General features: G+C 48.1%; 2 protein-coding genes across 26 annotated transcripts in view; both read right to left on the bottom strand.

Annotated features, from left to right (window-relative positions):
* The window catches only part of TMEM164 (transmembrane protein 164), a 345,939-nt gene that overhangs the window by 160,756 nt on the left and 167,809 nt on the right, over positions 1-17,374 (bottom strand). For 17 of the 25 annotated variants that reach the window (XR_003725745.2, XM_077987823.1, XM_077987818.1 and 14 more), the window contains 2 exons: positions 7,799-7,899; positions 1,501-6,076 (listed from right to left, as the gene is read on the bottom strand). Coding sequence is in view for 23 of the 25 variants with exons in the window: in XM_077987823.1 (XP_077843949.1) it covers positions 5,870-6,076; positions 7,799-7,899 (308 nt within the window). In the remaining 2 variants the exon portion in view is untranslated. Of the gene's footprint in view, positions 1-1,500; positions 6,077-7,798; positions 7,900-17,374 lie in introns of those variants that run through there. The other 8 variants (XR_013412573.1, XM_077987824.1, XM_028841784.2 and 5 more) reach the window with 2 other exon arrangements.
* Positions 1,501-4,065, bottom strand: LOC144338532 (uncharacterized). Its single transcript, XM_077988415.1, has 2 exons — positions 3,878-4,065; positions 1,501-3,368 (listed from the first exon to the last, which is right to left on the bottom strand). The coding sequence occupies exons 1-2, from the start codon at positions 4,063-4,065 to the stop codon at positions 2,888-2,890; spliced, it is 669 nt and encodes a 222-aa protein (XP_077844541.1). The 3' UTR covers positions 1,501-2,887.

Here is a 17,374-nt window from a genome sequence, read left to right as displayed (position 1 = left end):
GAATACAGACTAGAGTGGGTTTGGGCATGGTGGTAGGGGCAGATGCACTGCCCAGGGTAGGGATGGCAATGGCCTGTGTCATTGTCTTTTTTAGCTCTCTTCCTAAAAAGGAACACATGGGGAAAGGACACGAACCAACTCTCCTCACCTCCTCTCCACCAGCCTCTTTCCATCCTTCCCCTTTGCCTGGCCCCCTTTCTTCCTGTGCCTTTCAGCTCTGCTTTGAGGCTGCTGCTGACAGGCCATGATTCCTCTGCTTTCTGTACTTGTGGGCCTCCTCTTCCTCTCTCATCTTCCACACCACTGCCCGGCTCTCTTTCCACTTCTATAAGGACCGGGGGCCCCTGGGCAAGGGTCTACCCAGCAATGCCAGCACACTGGAAAGGCAGTGGAAGCTGGTGGAGAGTGGAGAGCATGTGAGTTCTGGGGTCTAACAAAACCAGTTTCCAACTCCAGCTCCTCCATTTATGAGTGAGCCTCCATGTTCTCAGTTTCTCCCTACCATACAAGGACAGCATTGCCAGTCAGCTAATTGTACTTTGATGGGGATTCTAAGAGGTAACGGGAGGGATTTAGCCCCATGCCTGGCAAGCAGTTGGAGCTACTACTTTGCTGATAAAGAACCTGAGGCAGCAAGATAAGTGACTTTTCTAGGCTGCTAATCTTCTAGTCCACGATTGCAAGTCCCTGCCTCATTCATAGCCTGGGTGCCCAACCACTGGCAAATGAGGAGATCCACCTGCACTGGCTGCCAGGTCTGGCTAGCTGTACAAAGACTGCCCAGGGTAGGGATGGCAATGGCTTAGGTCACTGTCTTTTTTAGCTCTCTTCCTGAAAAAGAACACATGGGGAAGAACACGAACCAACTCTCCTCACCTCCTCTCCACCAGCCTCTTTCTGTCCTTCCCGTTCGCCATATCTGGCCCCCTTTCTTCCTGTGCCTTTCAGCTCTGCTACCCCTCCCTATCTGGCTACCTCTCCAACTGAACAGGGCCTCTGTCCTGTGTAAAAGGGCCGATCACAGTCATCATGGGCTGCTCAGCAGGTAGCCTTGGAAAAGCAGGTCTGCTTCCAAAGGGTAAGGCTATCTCGTTCATGGTCCAGCCCATGCTGGGTGCAGGACTGTGCTGAGAAGTGCTGGTGCAGAGCTGACCCTCAGGAAATTTGGGTTGAGTGGGCCTGAATGTGTTTGCCTCCTCCAGCTCAGTCCTCCAGCCTAGCCCAGTGCACTTTGGGTCCCAGAGAGCCCAGCAAATGTGCCTGGCAGACAAGCCCTCTGCTAAGAGCAAATGGCCTGCTGGGTCCCTGGCAGAAGTAGGCAATGTGTGGGAATTCAAGGCCAACCAGCCACACAGCTCCCAGGACAAAGGTGTGCTGAGACAGCCCAGCTGTCCTTTGAGGGTCTTCCACAGCACAGAGGGCCAGAGGCCCCTTTTGTCTATTTTTCAAAGCAGAGGGCCTTCTGAGAGGGTTCTGGGAAGCAAGGCCAGGACTCCTGGGTTCTCATATATCTTTTAATAACAGTAAATTAAGAAACATTATAACAGTAAGCCCCATGGTGAGGGTTCCTTTTCATTCAAGGATCTTCAACAACAGAAACACCTGAGACTAAAATTCAGAATGCTAAGTACACAAATTAATGACTATTTATTTCCAAAGGCGACTGCAGAAACCATTTCGGTACAATCAAAAGGTTTTACAAGACAGAGAAAACATATTACAAAATGCCCCAAGAGGTGAGCAAACTGGTGGGGGCACAGAGCACTCAAGAGCCAGCCTGACAAAAATCCTCAGCCTGCTGCTGTTTAGGGAGAGTATAAAGACTGGTTCTAAGGGCAGCCACTGTGTGGGGGTTCAGGGGAGACAGTGAGGGGTCTGCCCAGTGCATAGCAATCCCAGCTGGGAATTGAGGAAGGACAGGGGTAGGGGAAGAGGGGCAGAGGCATTTGCTAAGCTCCTGGCAGAAACCATTACAGATCAGCCTATCATATTCTCTTCACTACAGTAATACCAATATAAATGAAAGATTCTTTAAAATAGAACACAAAATGGACACCAAAAGAAAGAGTTTTGAAAACAACAGCTTTGTTTGAAATGACTTTTGTTTTGTTTTGTTTTTCATGGGGTTTTGTCTGTTTCTTGCCATGAGTAGCAAACCAGTGTACAAAAATGTCACAGACAAGAGCAACAAGCGACTAGGTTTTCCTGAGCCCAAATCAGCCCACTCTATATACACAATAGGAGGGCTGCCTCCCTGTCATTGACTCTACCCACCACAGTGCGGGCAGGATGGGCTGTGGGGGAAGCTCCTTCCCAGCCTGGGGCCTTGCCAAGGAGCCCACAAGGGCCTGCAGGAGACCCTGCATAATCAGCATCAGTGTCTTGTCTAACAGCATCACACATGGTCCTTTTTTCCTCCTCCCCTACCTCCCCTTCAGTAGAAACCAGTAAGAAAATTCTCTTCAGGAGGGGACAGATGACTCTGGGTCAATGTCTACAAATCCAAGGAAGTCTTTTTGGCAGAGGGAGGGGGGAACAGGGCCCGTCTGCCCTGAGCCACCTCGCTCACCCCCAGGGCACTGCCCTGCCCCAACACCAGTGCACAGAGACCTGCTGACAACTTGCTCTCTGTGGGGAGCTGTGCCCACTTCATAAGACACCGAATTACCAATGATCACAAATATAAAAACCCCAACAGAGGCTACAGCAAAAGGGATGATCTGACAGCTAGACTGAGGTACTGTACGGTAAAGTTCGCCGATCACCCTGGTTAGCCCGGCGACCCTGCAAGCAGCTTCTATGAATGCGATGAAGTTTGAGGAGAGAGAGAGAAAGAGATTGCTGACTTGGGGAGACTGAGTCTGTGGCTTCAGAACCCTGCATGCCTTCACAGGCTGACAGAGGAACGTGTTACTGTTGTGTCTCTGGGAGGAAGATGGGCCAGATCATCTTTGGTGTACAAAACCAAATACTGAGGGCAGGGAGGACTGGAAGTGGGCGTGACTGGGTCTCTGCTATTTCGAGTGGATGCCACAAGTTGGCCAGCTCCACAGACTGTTCTCCTCGGCCCATATCCCTGGCCAAGGCTACCTGGGGGCTGAAGGGAGCACTCTTTTCCCTTCCTGAGGCCATTTGAAAGGAAACTGCCCTCTTCTACAAACACCCTCACACACGCGCAGAGCTCCCACACACTGGCAAATGACACATGGAAACCTGGCTGGGGAACTGGCTTGGCACTGACAGGAAAGCCCTGAGGAGGAGCTGGGAAGACAGCCCCACTGGCCACTGGCTGTGCAAGCTCCGGCTTCTCCCTCAGTCCTGTACCAAAGCCGGGGCAGTAGAGGGCCGGCACTGCGCAGATATGAGAGCTACCCTATAAGGCGGGCTACCCTGTAAGGCAGGCTGCCAGGAGTCTGCTTGGGTTGCTTCTCTCCACGTTGGCTTGGCCCAAGATAAGAGTGAGATCCAGACCAGTTCAGATGCTTGCTGCTCCCCAGTGCCCCAAATACAGGCCATGGCTCCCTGTGAAGCCTATAGACTGGGCCCCCTCTGTTCTTTTGACCTACATGTTTCTGAGCCAATCTGGCCCCCCAAAGCCCTGCATGCCCCTTTTACTTCTTCCTTCCCCTGACAGGCGGATCTGTCTCTGGCTTGGCCATGCCAAGTATGTGGCTTTTGCTTTCTTCTCTCCTTCCAAGCACCAGAAAGTGCCCTCCAGAATGGGGTGCTAAGCTGTAGACAGAGCGAAGGCAAGCATGCCAACATGGGGAAAGCTCGAGCAACCAGGCAACCTGTGCCATGCCACAGAAACGAGGAGCAGAGGACGCACACAGGCACACCCCTATGACATTCCGCAGCTAGTTCTCAGCTGAGGCACAGGTCCTCTGCTGGCAGCAACTCCAAGTCCTGGTGGAGGACAGGCCAGGCCCCCAGGGGCTCCTCCCACAATCCCCTTCCAACTTCTCCTTTTGTAAAGAGGCCAAGGGGCACTGAGGCGTTGTGCATTTCCTCATCAGCAATTCCTACATGTAGCAGTTGGATGGTGGGCAGGGCCAATGCAGCCATTCAAGAAGCGCCTCCACTGGAGGGCCACTGGAGGGTGAGAGGCACTAAGAAAAGCTTGGCCCTGCCTTCAAAGAGGGCAAAAACAAAGCTTACACATCAAAAGGAGCTCAGGAGAGTAAGAGCACTTGGTGTTCTCCCCTCCTGCTCCCCAAGCCCTGGGGATTGATAGCCTCAATGCCTCAGGCCTCTGCAGAATGACCGTCCCTCCCAGGGTGGCTTCCCATAGGTCCATTTGCTAAAATTATGACCACTGAGGCACCGAAGCTCAATGTAGTTGAACATGGTCAAACTAGAAATACTGGAACCGGCCTAGGTCAACTGCATTGCCCAGAGTTGGAGAGGGGAAGGGAGGCTCACCAGACAAAGTCACCAAATGATCTTTTCTGTTCTTAAGCAAATCTGTTCCTAGTGGGAGTCAATGAAGAGTCAGCAATGCCCAGCCACTTCCTGCCTGCTCGAGGTCTGTGCATAACTGAGCTGAAGTCATTCAACGAAAGTTTCTCCTTGTGGAGCACCTGAACCTCCACCCACGAGGACCGAATTCCTTGGCAGCCCCCTTTCAATCTAGACATAAGATTCTGGGGTAGACAGGATGAGGAGGAGGTGATGTCCCCCACATTAAACGATTCAGCACTGACTCTGGGTACACTGCAGAAACCTGGCCCTAGGGAAACAACAGTGGCAAGAGCTATAGCTGCTCAAACCCAGGATGCTGACATTCCCTGTAAAACCAAGACACAGATCTACAGGGTCTTCCAGAAATGGGCCCTGATGCAAGGATTCTCCAAACTCAAAAACCAATCAACCAGCCAATTCCAGCTCATTCTTCCCTGAAGCTGCCTGAGAGAGGGAGAGAGGGAGAGAGGGAGAGTGGGAGAGAGGGGGAAGGGGAGGGAGGGAGAGGGAACACATTTAAGGGGCACTCAAGATTAAAATCATATCTATTATCAGCATTTACCTAAAACAGAGTGTATGATTCAAATCACAGTTTTCTGTGCTCACTTCTGATTGGGATATGCATCAGTTCTCAACTCTCACAGGCAGAATTTACACAGGGTCCGGCCTAGTACTGTATATATCTTGACCCTCTTCACTTTGGATTTGTCATTGCAACAGGTCTCCAACCCTCTCAATGCAATCTAGCCCTCGGGCTGCGTGGTGCTCTCACCTCCCATCCCAGGCAGCATCCTGGAGGGAGTGCTGGTTGGCTGCTTACTTTGAGTCATGGGACACCAGTGACCAGAATCTGGCTGGTTCTGTCTTGACCGTGAGCTGTGAAATCCCTCGGCTCTGGGCTTGCCGCTGGTATAGAAACAAGGCCTCAGTTCCCTGTGGTAAGAGCTGTGCTGGAGACTAAATGGGACGCCAGCATAAGCCTGGAGGTCCCTGGCAGTGGAGAAATGAAACACAACGCAATCTCATTGCTTCGATGCCAAAAGAACTACTACTACTTGTTGTTCCCTTTCTCCTCAACCAGCTGTTGTTAAAGCACCGACAAGCAGAGTGAAACAGCCGCTCACTGCAATCTCCCCATGTAAGGCCACTAGGAGCAGAGAGAGAGCCAAAGGGAAGGAGGAAAATCCAGCGCCCAGCACTACACCCCAGGCTCAAGGAGACATCCTAGGGGGAAGAGCTGGGGAAGGAAGAGTGGTAGAAGAAAGGGACAGAAAGGAGGAAAAAGAAATACACCAAACATCCTACTGCCCTCTCCCATGATTTCATCAAGAACTGGGTGTTCTCCAAGTCAAGTCACGACTTGCTTCCTCAGGGAGAAAAAAAAAAAAAAAAAAAAAAAAAAGCACCTTCAGTCTATTTTCTTGGCTGGAAGCCGGAGCAAATCCAGCAGATATTTACACAAGGGCCCAGCCATGTATGAGAACAGGATGACCAGCTTCCCGTGGGTCATGGTCATGAGAGTCTGGTGTCCCGAGGCCCAGATGCGATACCAGGGGCCGTAGAATGGGTCTGAGATGGCCGGACACAGCATGTTGTTCAAATTCACTTCGGTGACCTGCAGGGACAAGGGAGGTAGAGTGAGCGTTCACCATCCTTAGGCTTTCTCTGGCTTCTGCCAGTTCGGCCATCTCTACCTAATGGGGGACTGGACAAGGAGGGATTGACCAATCCCCACCTGTTTATAAAGGGATTTCTTCTCTCCCCTCGGTTTTCTGAGTGAGTCAAGGCTAGAGGCCTCTGGAGGTGATGGGGGAGGGCTGTCCAGTGGAAAAGCTGTTCAGTTTTGCTCACGGTCTTGCCTTCCGGTTGGGCCCAGAACTTGTTGCCATTCCTGAGCATCTACTATGTGCCTGGTCCCCGGAGAGGTGTTGCAGGCTAAAAGTACAGCCCACAGCGTGGTCCCTGCCTCCACGTAACCGGCAATCAATCAGGTGGGGGTGGTCAAAGGTTTACTACATCTGACCCCAAACCAGACAGGGCTCACCCAGCTTTATACACCATGAGGAGGTCTGAGGAGCATACAGTATGGGGGCTGAGTCCTCAGAGAAGATTTCATGACAGAAGTAGTACCTGAATGGACTCATGAAAGATGGATGGGGGTTTACGTTGAGGAATGGGGTGAGGGTTGCCCTCCTTGTAGGCAGCGTTGCCTGAGCATGGTATGTAGAGTGACATGAGCACACCGATGCCCCTGGAATCTGGGTCCCAGTGGAGAGCAGCGAGTGGTAAGGGTGTGAACTTCGTATGGCTTCCTCCTGAGAGCGCGGGAAGCATTCACACTGTTGGCAAGGAGCTCAGACTAAGCCCCCAGCAAACCAGAGCAGAGCCATACACCACCAAAATGAGGAAGAGAAAGTGATTGCTTCTACAAAGGTGTTGGGGACATCGGTTACACGCCCTAGTCATGCTAGGTCACGCGAGGCTCCACATGGCCAATGCTACATTACTGCCGCTTGCACACAAAACCAGACATGCCACACCTGCCCCAAGGACGGTCGCGGCACCTGCCTTCCAAAGCCCTTCAAGCCTGTTCACATTAAACACGAGTCCTCACCACCTCTCAGGGAAGTTGGGGCTTTTATACCATGTCACAGAGAGGTGGAGAACTCTCTGCCCTCAAGGATGAGGTGACTCATTCAGAGCAGTGGCAGAGCCAGGACTTGAACTTGGGTCTCCTGACCCCCAGCTCCAGCCCTGAGCTCTTCCTACTCATTTTGCCACTGATATACACTCTTACACTCAGCAATTTTGGGCTCTGGATAACTCAGCTACTGAGTCCAACCATTCTTCATGACTCCAGGAAGTTCTAAACACCCCAGAATGCCATAGGATTTCCCCAACACCACACTTCCACTGGCCATGAAGCTCAGGGAATAGCCCAGCCTTCAGGGCCTATGAAAGGGACCAGGATGGACCCAACGTCAGAAGACTCCCCCAGGCCAAGGGCCAGGGTTAGAGTCCTGCCTCCCCATGGGGTCCACAACAAACCACTTTCCAGTTGCAGCTCATTGTTTCCGACCCAAGTGGCCATGAGTGAAAGGCATCCTTGCCTCCCCAGGGATGAAAGAAACAGTCATTACTGAAAGACTCAGAAAACTCTTTGGAGAGGCCAAGGCTGTAGATCATAAATCAGCAATCCAGACACAACAATCTGACATCCTGGCCTTTAGCATCTTGTATTTTCAAAACAAAGTGATACGCCAGCGCCAACCAGGATTATCGAGATTTATGGAGAACTGCAAACAGAGGGGATAGAGGGGGATATAACCAAACTTACCAGGCCGAGGATCTGCAAGACGCTGAAGTGATAAAAGAACATGAGGCCAGTTGAGAGAAGAGCCCACCGGAAACTGCTGAGGGGCTCTGGAGTGTAAGCACCTGGAGGAAGAGGGGAGATAGTGAGATGGCAGGAATAGTGACCCACTTCACCTTTGCACCATGAGGGTGCAGCTACTGAGGTCACAGCTGCTGCCTGATGACTGTTCCTTCTACTGATCAGTGTCAACTACTCAAGAGACAGCCCCGCTGATTAGCTGGGTACTCAACCCAGCCCCTTCCTGCCCTCTGTCCTGCCACTTGTTTCCGGGGTCACTACAAAGAGAGGACTTTTTTTAATCATGAAAGTGGTATGTACTCATTAAAGAAAATTTTCACGAGTTTGTCTCTTTGGTCATTTTCTCTATGCCTCAGGATTTTCTTTTCTTTCTTTTCTAAATTAATATTTGCAATCTTACTGTATAGATAATTGTATAGCCTTCATTCCTGTATTTATTTCCTCATGTTTCTAAAGAGAAATGTCATTGAGGAAGTATGCTGTAGTGATTGAGAATGTTAACTTTGAAGTTAGATTTGAGTTCAAATCTTGACTCTACCGCTTACGGGCCATGTGAAAAGTTGTTTAAAATCCTCATATCTCAGTTTACTTGCCTATAAAATGGGGACAATAGTACTACCTACTTCTTAGTGTTGGAGGAATAAATGAAACAATATACTGAGAGCTCTTAGTTCAGGGTCTGGTACAATGTAAGTGCTCAGTGAGTGTTAAATGCTGGCATTATCATCATTATCATTCAAATAACTGAAGAATGTGCCAACTCTCCCCCAGGGATACCAAAAATGACGTATTTTACCTCTATCATTGCTAAAAAGTACCATCCCAGTAGGGCTGGATGTATTCCAGAGCTTGGAGAATGGGGGCATGGTTTATATGATGTTGTGGGTATCACTCTGAGTGGGAACTCAGAGTGGGGAATGCAGAAGAGTGAAAGACCTGGAACCCCCACCCCAAGCAATTAGGGGTGACATCACATCCTAGACTATTATTTTCCCAAGTCAGTCTTTCACTGATTCATCCATTCATTCAACAGTTATAAGGCACCCTGTGTATTCCAAGTCCTGTGCAAAGCTTTGAGGACAGGAAGATAAAGAAGGCAGGTTCCCTGCAATTGCAGACTCACAGTCAACAACTACAACATAGGGTAGCTGGTGGGATGACTGAGGTCTGCGCCACCTGTTATGGGAAAACAAAACTCAGCCAGGGGCACAAGGAATGCTTCTTGGTAGAGCAAGTATTGGTGCAAAGCCCAGAAGGACAAATAGGTGTTGAGGGGCCTAGGAATTCCAAAGCATAAGCTTGCATGGAGGCAGACAAGAGTGGGGCAATTCAGAGAACTATGGATAACAGTTTCTTGGGACCATAGGGGAGAGTGTAATGGGGCAGTTAGCAGGTACTAGACTCAGAGGTTGGCAGGGCTGGTCTGCTCCAGGCTGGGACACATAGGACCCAAGAAGCCATGCTGAGGGATTTGGGCTTCATCCCATGCACCAGGGTCACGAGCTCAAATGCCCCAACTCTCAGGCAGACAATTGGAAGCAGGGGTGTGACCGGGGCCTAAGAGACGCTAGGGGATGCTGGAGACTGTCAAACTGAAAAGCCCACACCCCTTCTAAAGAGGGCAACCACCACTCAGCTCCATCCAATCACTGCCCTGAAGGGATGTGGACCCAGAGTTACCAGTTTTTTTCACTTTTGCAAGAGAAGCCAATATATATGAACTTTTATGTGAAATTTCCTGATTTTCCAATGTTGGCGACTAATTCAAAATGTTTTAAGAACATTTTGGACCAAGCAAAACATGTCTTCTGGATGGATTTCAGCCCATGGGTGGCCAGCTTTGAGCTCTGCTGTGGAGTCACAGAAAGCAGTCGAAGTTTTGAAGCAGTAAGGTGCGGTGATCACATGTGTGTTTGCAAAGGATTGCCCTCGCTGGTGTGCAGGGGATGGACTCAAGCAGACAGAGTCGAGGCAGGGAGGCTGGCAAGAAGATTGCTGCAGGAGCCCAAAAAGAGAACAGGATCAATGGCCTTGGAAAGCAACAGCAGCGAGGTTGGAGGAGAGTGGGGGAAAAATCACCGTGATGTGGAAGAAGATTGGAGAAGATTGTTGGGGAGATGGGGGTTGGTAAGGGAGAGGAAGGATCCTGGAAGACTCCCAGGGTTCTGGCTGGGGTATCACTGGGTTGATGGTGCCATTTATTGCAATGGAGAAGAGAGGAAAAGGCAGATTGGTACAGAAGGGAAATGATGAGGCCAAGTTTAGACATGAAATTGAGGCGTATGTGAAATATCCAAGTGGAAATAGGTCTTTGGCGGCTGCCTGTACTCTAGGACATATAGTGTGATGGATAAGAGCGTGGGCAGTGGAGCTCAATAGGTAGAGGTTTGCAAATCCTGGCCCCATCATTTATCAACTTTGGGGCCTTGGGAAAGTCTCAGCATCTCTTGAACTTGGTTCTACTCACCTATAAAATGGGGTGGCACTGCCTAATTCACAATATTGTTGGACAGATGAGATGAGATAATATACCGTAATTACAGTATTGTATCTGGGATTTAGCAAATGCTGATTATTTTCATTGTTATATGAGTCACGAACTCAGTGAAGAAGATGGGGGCGAGCATGGAGATGTAGGTGTCATCAGTACACAGTGGTAACTGAAGTCATGGGAACATACGTAGAAAGAGAGAAGGAAAAGGCCAGAGGCAGAATGCCAAGGAAAACCATGTAAGGAGAGCATGTGGGGGAGAAGAGAAAGGAGACTTTCTTCAGTGACTAAAGTGGGGACCAGGGATGGGGGCTCTTCTGTGGAAGAAGCTCAGGCTTGCTTTAGGCTCAAGGCATATCTGAGTCAGAAGGCCCTTTGCAGACATAGATATCATTCCTTCCATTTTATAGATGGAGAAATTCCAGGTTGGACGATGGGCAATGTCACAGTCAAAGTCCTAAGAGTGGAGGACTGGAGAAATGAACTCTCACATACTGCCAGGGGACTCACTAGGGAGCTCAATGCTCCTGTTGCCACTTGTGAAGACCTCCAGCACACAAGTTGGATTGTCTCTTCCCTTGTCTGTCCAACCCTCTAGACCAAGTACAACTCAGGGTCAAGCACCACGTCAGGCCACTTCTGCATTCCTAGCATCCAGCACAGTGCTTGGTGCGTGCATGAAAACGCACTGAGCTATGCCCTTAAGGCATGCACACATTCCTGTCTGCTGAATGAGTGTGGACTGGGCACCGTGTTGTCACCCTGGCTGCGGTGGGCATACAGGGGAAGAGGAGGCCTGGAGGACAGACGAGTGCTTAGGCTGCCGCTCCTCCGCTGGAGCCCCCAGTCCTGTTGTCCTGGGTGCCCCCTCCCACCATCCTCTCTGCTCGGCGCCCCCTAGTGGCACATGGGCAGCGAGGTGGCGGCTGCAGGAAAGCCCGTGGGTGTTGGTGGGGATGTCCTCAGCCAGGAGGCAGCTCTGTAGCCAGCCCTGTTATCATGCTCCTCCCCTGTCTTGCCCAGTGCTGCAAAGGGAAAGGAACACTCACAGATACTACCAGGGGACTGTTTCTCAGTGCTCTCACTGCCCCTTGCCTAAACCCCCACTTCAGTAGCATTCATTCTGTGCCACATCATCCATCCCATACCAGACTGTTAGTTCTCTGAGAGAGAGGCTGTTTCTGAATTACCTCTTCACATCCAGCACCTGGTACACAGTGGGCACTCCAAAAGTAATCACTGCTTGGGTGAATTAATGGTATAGACTTCCTGGAGAATCATAAAATTATAAATCTTTGGCTCAAAAATACTACTTTGTGGACCACATCAAATACCTAAAAACTCCAACAAACCACCCTAATTTGTGCAAAGATATTTACACCTGTACTATCTATAATATTGAGAAACTGGAAACAAACCAAGTAGGGAGATGTTTACATAATATGGTACGTCAACATTGTGCAACAGAGTCCACTACCATTCAAATGACAGCCAAACTATGTGTCTGTCTATGCCTGGTAATGGCAAGGACAAAAGACAAAACACCAAGCAGTACACAAATGGCAGAAAATACAGCTTAGTAGTTTAAAAACAAAGGCCTTGGGGCCAGATAGCCTTGGGTTTGAATCATGGCTCTGCCACTACCCACAGGAGTGACCTTGGGCAAATTTTGCTGCCCCTCTAAGCCTGTTTTCCTGTTGGTGGGCTGAGGGTAACATTTACCTCTAAGGGCTGGTGAGTGGAAAAAGAGAGATAAAAGTATACACGACAGCTATCCTGGCATGCAGATGGCTGCTGCTATTTTTTATCATGGCAACCACAACCATCCAAAATCTTACAAAAGACTAGAAGAGGATGGGGACTCTTCTAAAGAGGTGATCTCTATGAAGGGGGACTTCCACTGTGGTTTCCACTGCCTTTCCCTGTTATTGATTCTTTCCATTGAAAAGTTGATCAAGTATTCAATTTTTTTTTTGAAAAAAATAAAAAAAGAAAGTACTCTGAGAACAGATGATCCAGTCTACACGGATATATGCAAATTGTATGCAAACACATATCATTCTCTTTTCCGTATACCTGCATGTGGCCCTTGAGAAAATCCCAGTGAAAAATCAGTTTTCTTCTAAAAGAAAACAGAAACTTCAGCACTTTCAAAAAATTAAACATATAAAAAACCTTTTCCTACTTTAAGAAAAAATGTGACCTTTTTTTGCTAGCATCTTATATCCCAGGAAGAGAGAAGCATGTCGGCTGTAAAGGTAGGGGGAAACCTAGATAATAGCTTTTTCTAAAATCGATTTCGGCCAGAAGCGAGTTTTATGAGTCCTGGGAAAGAAGTCAATTGCACCAGCAGCAGCCAAGACTGATCCCCACAGGCCTCCCAGGGGCCCCTTTTCTCATCCTATAATCCCACCAATGAAGGACTTATACCAAGGAGATGAGACTGGGCAGTGTGGCATCCCCCTCTCCAATCTTCTTCCGGCTTCCTTCAACTCACTCACTTATTCATGGTACCTATTCACTCAACATCTACAGAGTCCACATTGGGAGTAAGACTCCATGCCAGACAGTGGAAAGAAGGAGGCAAAGATAGTCTCTGCTCTTGAGAACTACCTGTGTTTACAAGTGAATGATGCAATGGTGTAGTAAGGTAAGTGCATTAAGTAACAGAGACACTGAAGAAAAGTAGCTGGAGAAGATGACAGTTGAGGTGAGCTTTGCAGAACCAGAAGGGGTTGGGGTAGGGCCTTGAAGGAAGGAGGGTAAACTCCAGGCAGAGGTTATAGCCTGAGAAAAGGTGTGGAGACATGAAACAGCATGCTGTTTGTGTGCAATTACAAGCAGTTCTGCGTTACTAGAAAGGAGAGAACTTTGTGAGAAGGGACAGGAGATGAAGCTGGAAAAACAGGCAGGTGAGGCTGGGTCATGAAGAGCCTTGTTTGCCATGCTGGTAACTTGGCCTTTATCTTATATACAATGAGAAGCCACTGAAAGGTTTTAACAAGGAGAATAAAAAGGTCAAATGTATGTTTCAGCTACCTAGACTGCTCTGGCAGCAATGTGGACAATGGACTGGAGAGGGACAAGACTGAAGACAAGTTCAAATGCTGCTGCAGTGGCATAGAGGACTTGGCAGTTTGTCAGACAGGAAGGAGACATCTAGAGTAACTTCCAGGTCTATGACTTCAGTAACTGAGAGGAGGTAATTTAGGGAAGAGATGAGCTCAGGTTGGAGCATGCCAGCACTGAATGCCTATCCGCTATGCCAGCAGATGTCTCCAATAGGCTGTTATGTCCAGGTCTAGCACTCGGGAGAGGGAGATGGCCTGGAAACAGGGCTTGGGGTATGGATAAGATCAATGAGAGTCCACAAAATGTCATAAAAGGATCAAGGAGGAAGCCTGGAATATAGCAACAGTTAAGTGGCTAGCAGAAGGAGAAAGATCCATGAGAAGTCAAGATTGAAGACAAAATTAAAGAGGCAATTAAAAAAAAAAATCAAAAAAACTAGGAGAGAGGTGTGCTGGAAGTCAAGAGAACATTAAGTTTCAAGAAAGAAAGGATCAATAGCGTTAAGCGCTCTATTACTTGCACTGACGAATAAATAAGGTAGCCACTTGCCACATGTGGCTAATTACATTTCAATGAATTAAAATTAAGCAGAATTAAAACTTTGGTTCCTCAGTCACATCAGCCACATTTCATGTACTCAGCAGTCACATGTGCCTAGTGGCCACCATATTGGACAGTGCAGAGATAAGAGTATTCCCATCACCACAGAAAATTCCATTGGGAACACACTTCTCTATAGGGGTACAGTAAAGACAAGCACTTCCACTGGGTTTGGCTACATGCCGCTCACTAGTTAGTAACCTTCGCAATAGCAGTTTCAGGAAAGTAGCAGTGTAGGAGCAGGATGAGGAAAGATGAAGAAGAATTTTCTATGTGTACAAGGTAAGGAAGGAAATTCCAGGAAAAGGGAACAGGATAGGCAAAAATCACAGATAAATCATTAGCTCAGTTCCTATGTTCTCAATCTCTTCTCTGAATGTTCCCTTCACCCTTTTGTTCTTACCCAACCTACCTCTCCTTGCCTGCTTCATCTGTGGCCCTCTAAAGTAGTGACTGATTTTTCTCCTTTGGCCCATGTAGGTAGAGTGAATAACTTCATTCTTTTCATTGCAGTCCCAGATGGGTGGTCCTCCCTTCTCCCTAAAATCCCACCACTACCATACTGTACTGTACGCTATCCTTCCCTTTCACAGTCATCTACAGACATATGGGTCATGGCCCTCATTCCTTTAGTACCTGGCTCACTACCACCCATCAGATTTCTTGTTAATTTCAACATGCATCTAGATGCATCCTTCAGCATCCTGATCTGTCAGTTCCTTGGCCTCTTGTTTTCAATGACACTGCCCTTTACCACATCTCAGCCACTCATTGTCATGGTTGTGCCTGAGATCTTATAATTATGTGCATCTGTAGCTCCTCCCTAATCTCCAAGTCAAGCATTCCCACTTCAACCACCACTTCTATCTTTCCGGCTCACTCCCAATAACGATGACCCCAACACTTCTTTGACCCCACTGGAGTCTGTGATCCATTGGTCCTACGATCTTTTTACTGTCCCTCATGGCTCCCTTTTCTGTCCTTAAATTCCATGGCCCATGGTTTTAATTATTCCTTGCATACACCTTCGACTCCATTGTTCCTCTCATTATTGTACTCAGCTGGAAAGAAAACCCAGCCCTGGTTGAATTCAAAGCTCCTCCTCTGCCTTGCTTGTCCCTCACAGCTGAATGTACTAGAGAAAAACAACAGCGCTGACTGTTCTCATTTCAAATTCGTGATCACAAACCTCAAGTGCATCTTTCACGTTGCCAGGCAATCATACTGTATTTCCCTAGTCCATTTACTCTGTCTTGCTCCTAGGCCACAATTTAATACTTTCTCTCTTCTCACATCTTTAATACTTCTATCCCATTATCACTCTCAGATATTAACCTTGCTTCCCACTTCACGGAGAAAAAAAAGAATCAGACAAAAACTTCCATAAGCTCCCACAATCACATTTACCCATCTATCTGCATCAGTGCCCAATATGCTCTTCCTTCACTCCCCCGCTCCCCGTCACCACAGATGAACTGCCCTGTGTCCTAGCCAAGGCCAGAATTTCTATTTGTATCCAGGTTCCATCCCCTCTCACCTACTCAACAGCATCACTCCAGTCGCTGTTTCGTCATCTTACGTAAACAAGTTCTTCCTCTCTACTGGATTAAGTCCATTAGTGTATAAACGAAAAGTACTGTAATAGCTCCCGTTCTAAAACCAACAAGTCAACACTTGACCTCACTTCCCCATCTGGCCACTAACTCACTCCTCTGCTCCCCTTTATAGCTGAATTCCTTGAAATAATTGTCTATGCCGGTTCTGTCCAATATGGTAGTTACTAGTCACATGCAGCTGGCGGGCACTTGAAATGTGGTTAGTTTGAACTGAGATGTGCTGTTATTACAAAATGTGCACTGGATTTCAAAGGAAATCCAGCAAAATATCCTGGTGATAATTTTTATATTGATTATACTGGAATGATAAAATACTGGATATACTGGGTTAAGTAAGCTCTATTATTAAAATTAATTTCACCTGGTTCTCTTACCTGCTTTTAATGCAACTTCTGGAACATTTGAAATTAGGTATGTGCCTCACATGTTTTTATTGGACAGCACTGGTATACTCCCTACCTATAATTCCTCTCTCTTACTGTTCCCTCTTAAACTCACTCTTATCAGGCTTCCCTCCCTCCACCAAAACAGCTCCCATTAAGGTCACAAATGACTTTTTCATTACTAAATCCAATGGCCAATTCTCAGGCCTCATCCTACGTGCCCTTAGAACAAAACAGGGTGAGACTAGAGGCAGGGAAACCAGTTAGATGGCTGTTGCAATAAACAAAGTCAGGGATGATCTGACCTGACGTAAAGTTGGAGTAGTGGAAATAAATTTAAGAAATGATCAGGAGGTCAAATTAATAGGATGCGGTCACTGATTGGATGGGGGCAGGGACAGGAGTATAGACCAATGATTGGCTTTAGATTTTTGGCCCGGATAACGAATAGGTGATGGTATCACTGAAAAGGATGGGTAACATTGGAGAAGGTGCAGGTTTGGGGATAGGGAAGAGAATGACAAGTTTGGTTCCTGACAATGTATTCCCATCTTTGGTACTCTTTAAATGAGATACCTCCATTTTTAGCCTTTGTAATCTGTGGCTGCCTAAAAGATATCTCAGCATGGCACAATCCCAAGATAATCATGAATATCTGATCCCCATTCTTACCACTGAGTGTCGGCTCAAGTCAGGTTTCCCCTCATCCAGGCATTTGACCAAAAGAACCTATCCTCTATTCTGTTTACTGTACTTGGAAGTGGAGGATGTCCTGGGTTAGGTGTTCACATGGAAGGTCCATCTTGTCAACCTCCCATCCTAAGGGGCTGGAGAGTCTACCCAGGCCATGCTTCACTCTCAAAGAGCCTAGTTGGGGTTGACTGGCCACCCAGCCTGTGGCTAAGGCAACTTAAAGACCCACCTTCATCCATGAGGATCAGACAGGCAGCCCCCTGACAGTAGTATACAGGATGAGGACCCTGAACTGGCAAAGAATCCAATAGGTGGACCTGACCTAGCAGAATATGTACTGAAGTCCAAGGACCCAGGTCCCAGCTTCTACTCTTACCAAGCTGCTGTGTGGCCTTGGCTGTGTCTCCTGCTGAGCTTTACACAAGGGGGAACCAACTCTTGGATCATCTGAGACAATAAGGTTTCAACTCATTCTGTATCAGAATCTGCTAGGGCGGTGGCTCTCAAACTTGAGTGTGGGTCAAAATCAGAATCTCTAGGAGGGCTTCTTAAAATCCAGCTTGCTGGGCCCTACTTCAGAGTTTCTGATTAGAGTTTCTAGTAGGTCTAGGGTGAGGCCTGGAATCTGGAATCTGAGAATTTTCATTAATAACAGGTTCCCTGG

This window comes from Macaca mulatta, chromosome X (genome assembly GCF_049350105.2).
Source record: "Macaca mulatta isolate MMU2019108-1 chromosome X, T2T-MMU8v2.0, whole genome shotgun sequence".
Classification (NCBI taxonomy): Eukaryota; Metazoa; Chordata; class Mammalia; order Primates; family Cercopithecidae; genus Macaca; species Macaca mulatta.
Note: the sequence above shows the minus strand (reverse complement) of the source record. Positions and strands in the feature narration are given on the sequence as shown.

Excerpts from the sequence above, each read along its gene's own strand:
- LOC144338532 (XM_077988415.1), bottom strand. The coding sequence starts at position 4,065 with ATGGCTGCATTGGCCCTGCCCACCATCCAACTGCTACATGTAGGAATT. Across the intron at positions 3,369-3,877 it reads TTGCTGCCAGCAGAGGACCT|CTCTCATATCTGCGCAGTGC; the intron begins GTGCCTCAGCTG and ends CTTATAGGGTAG.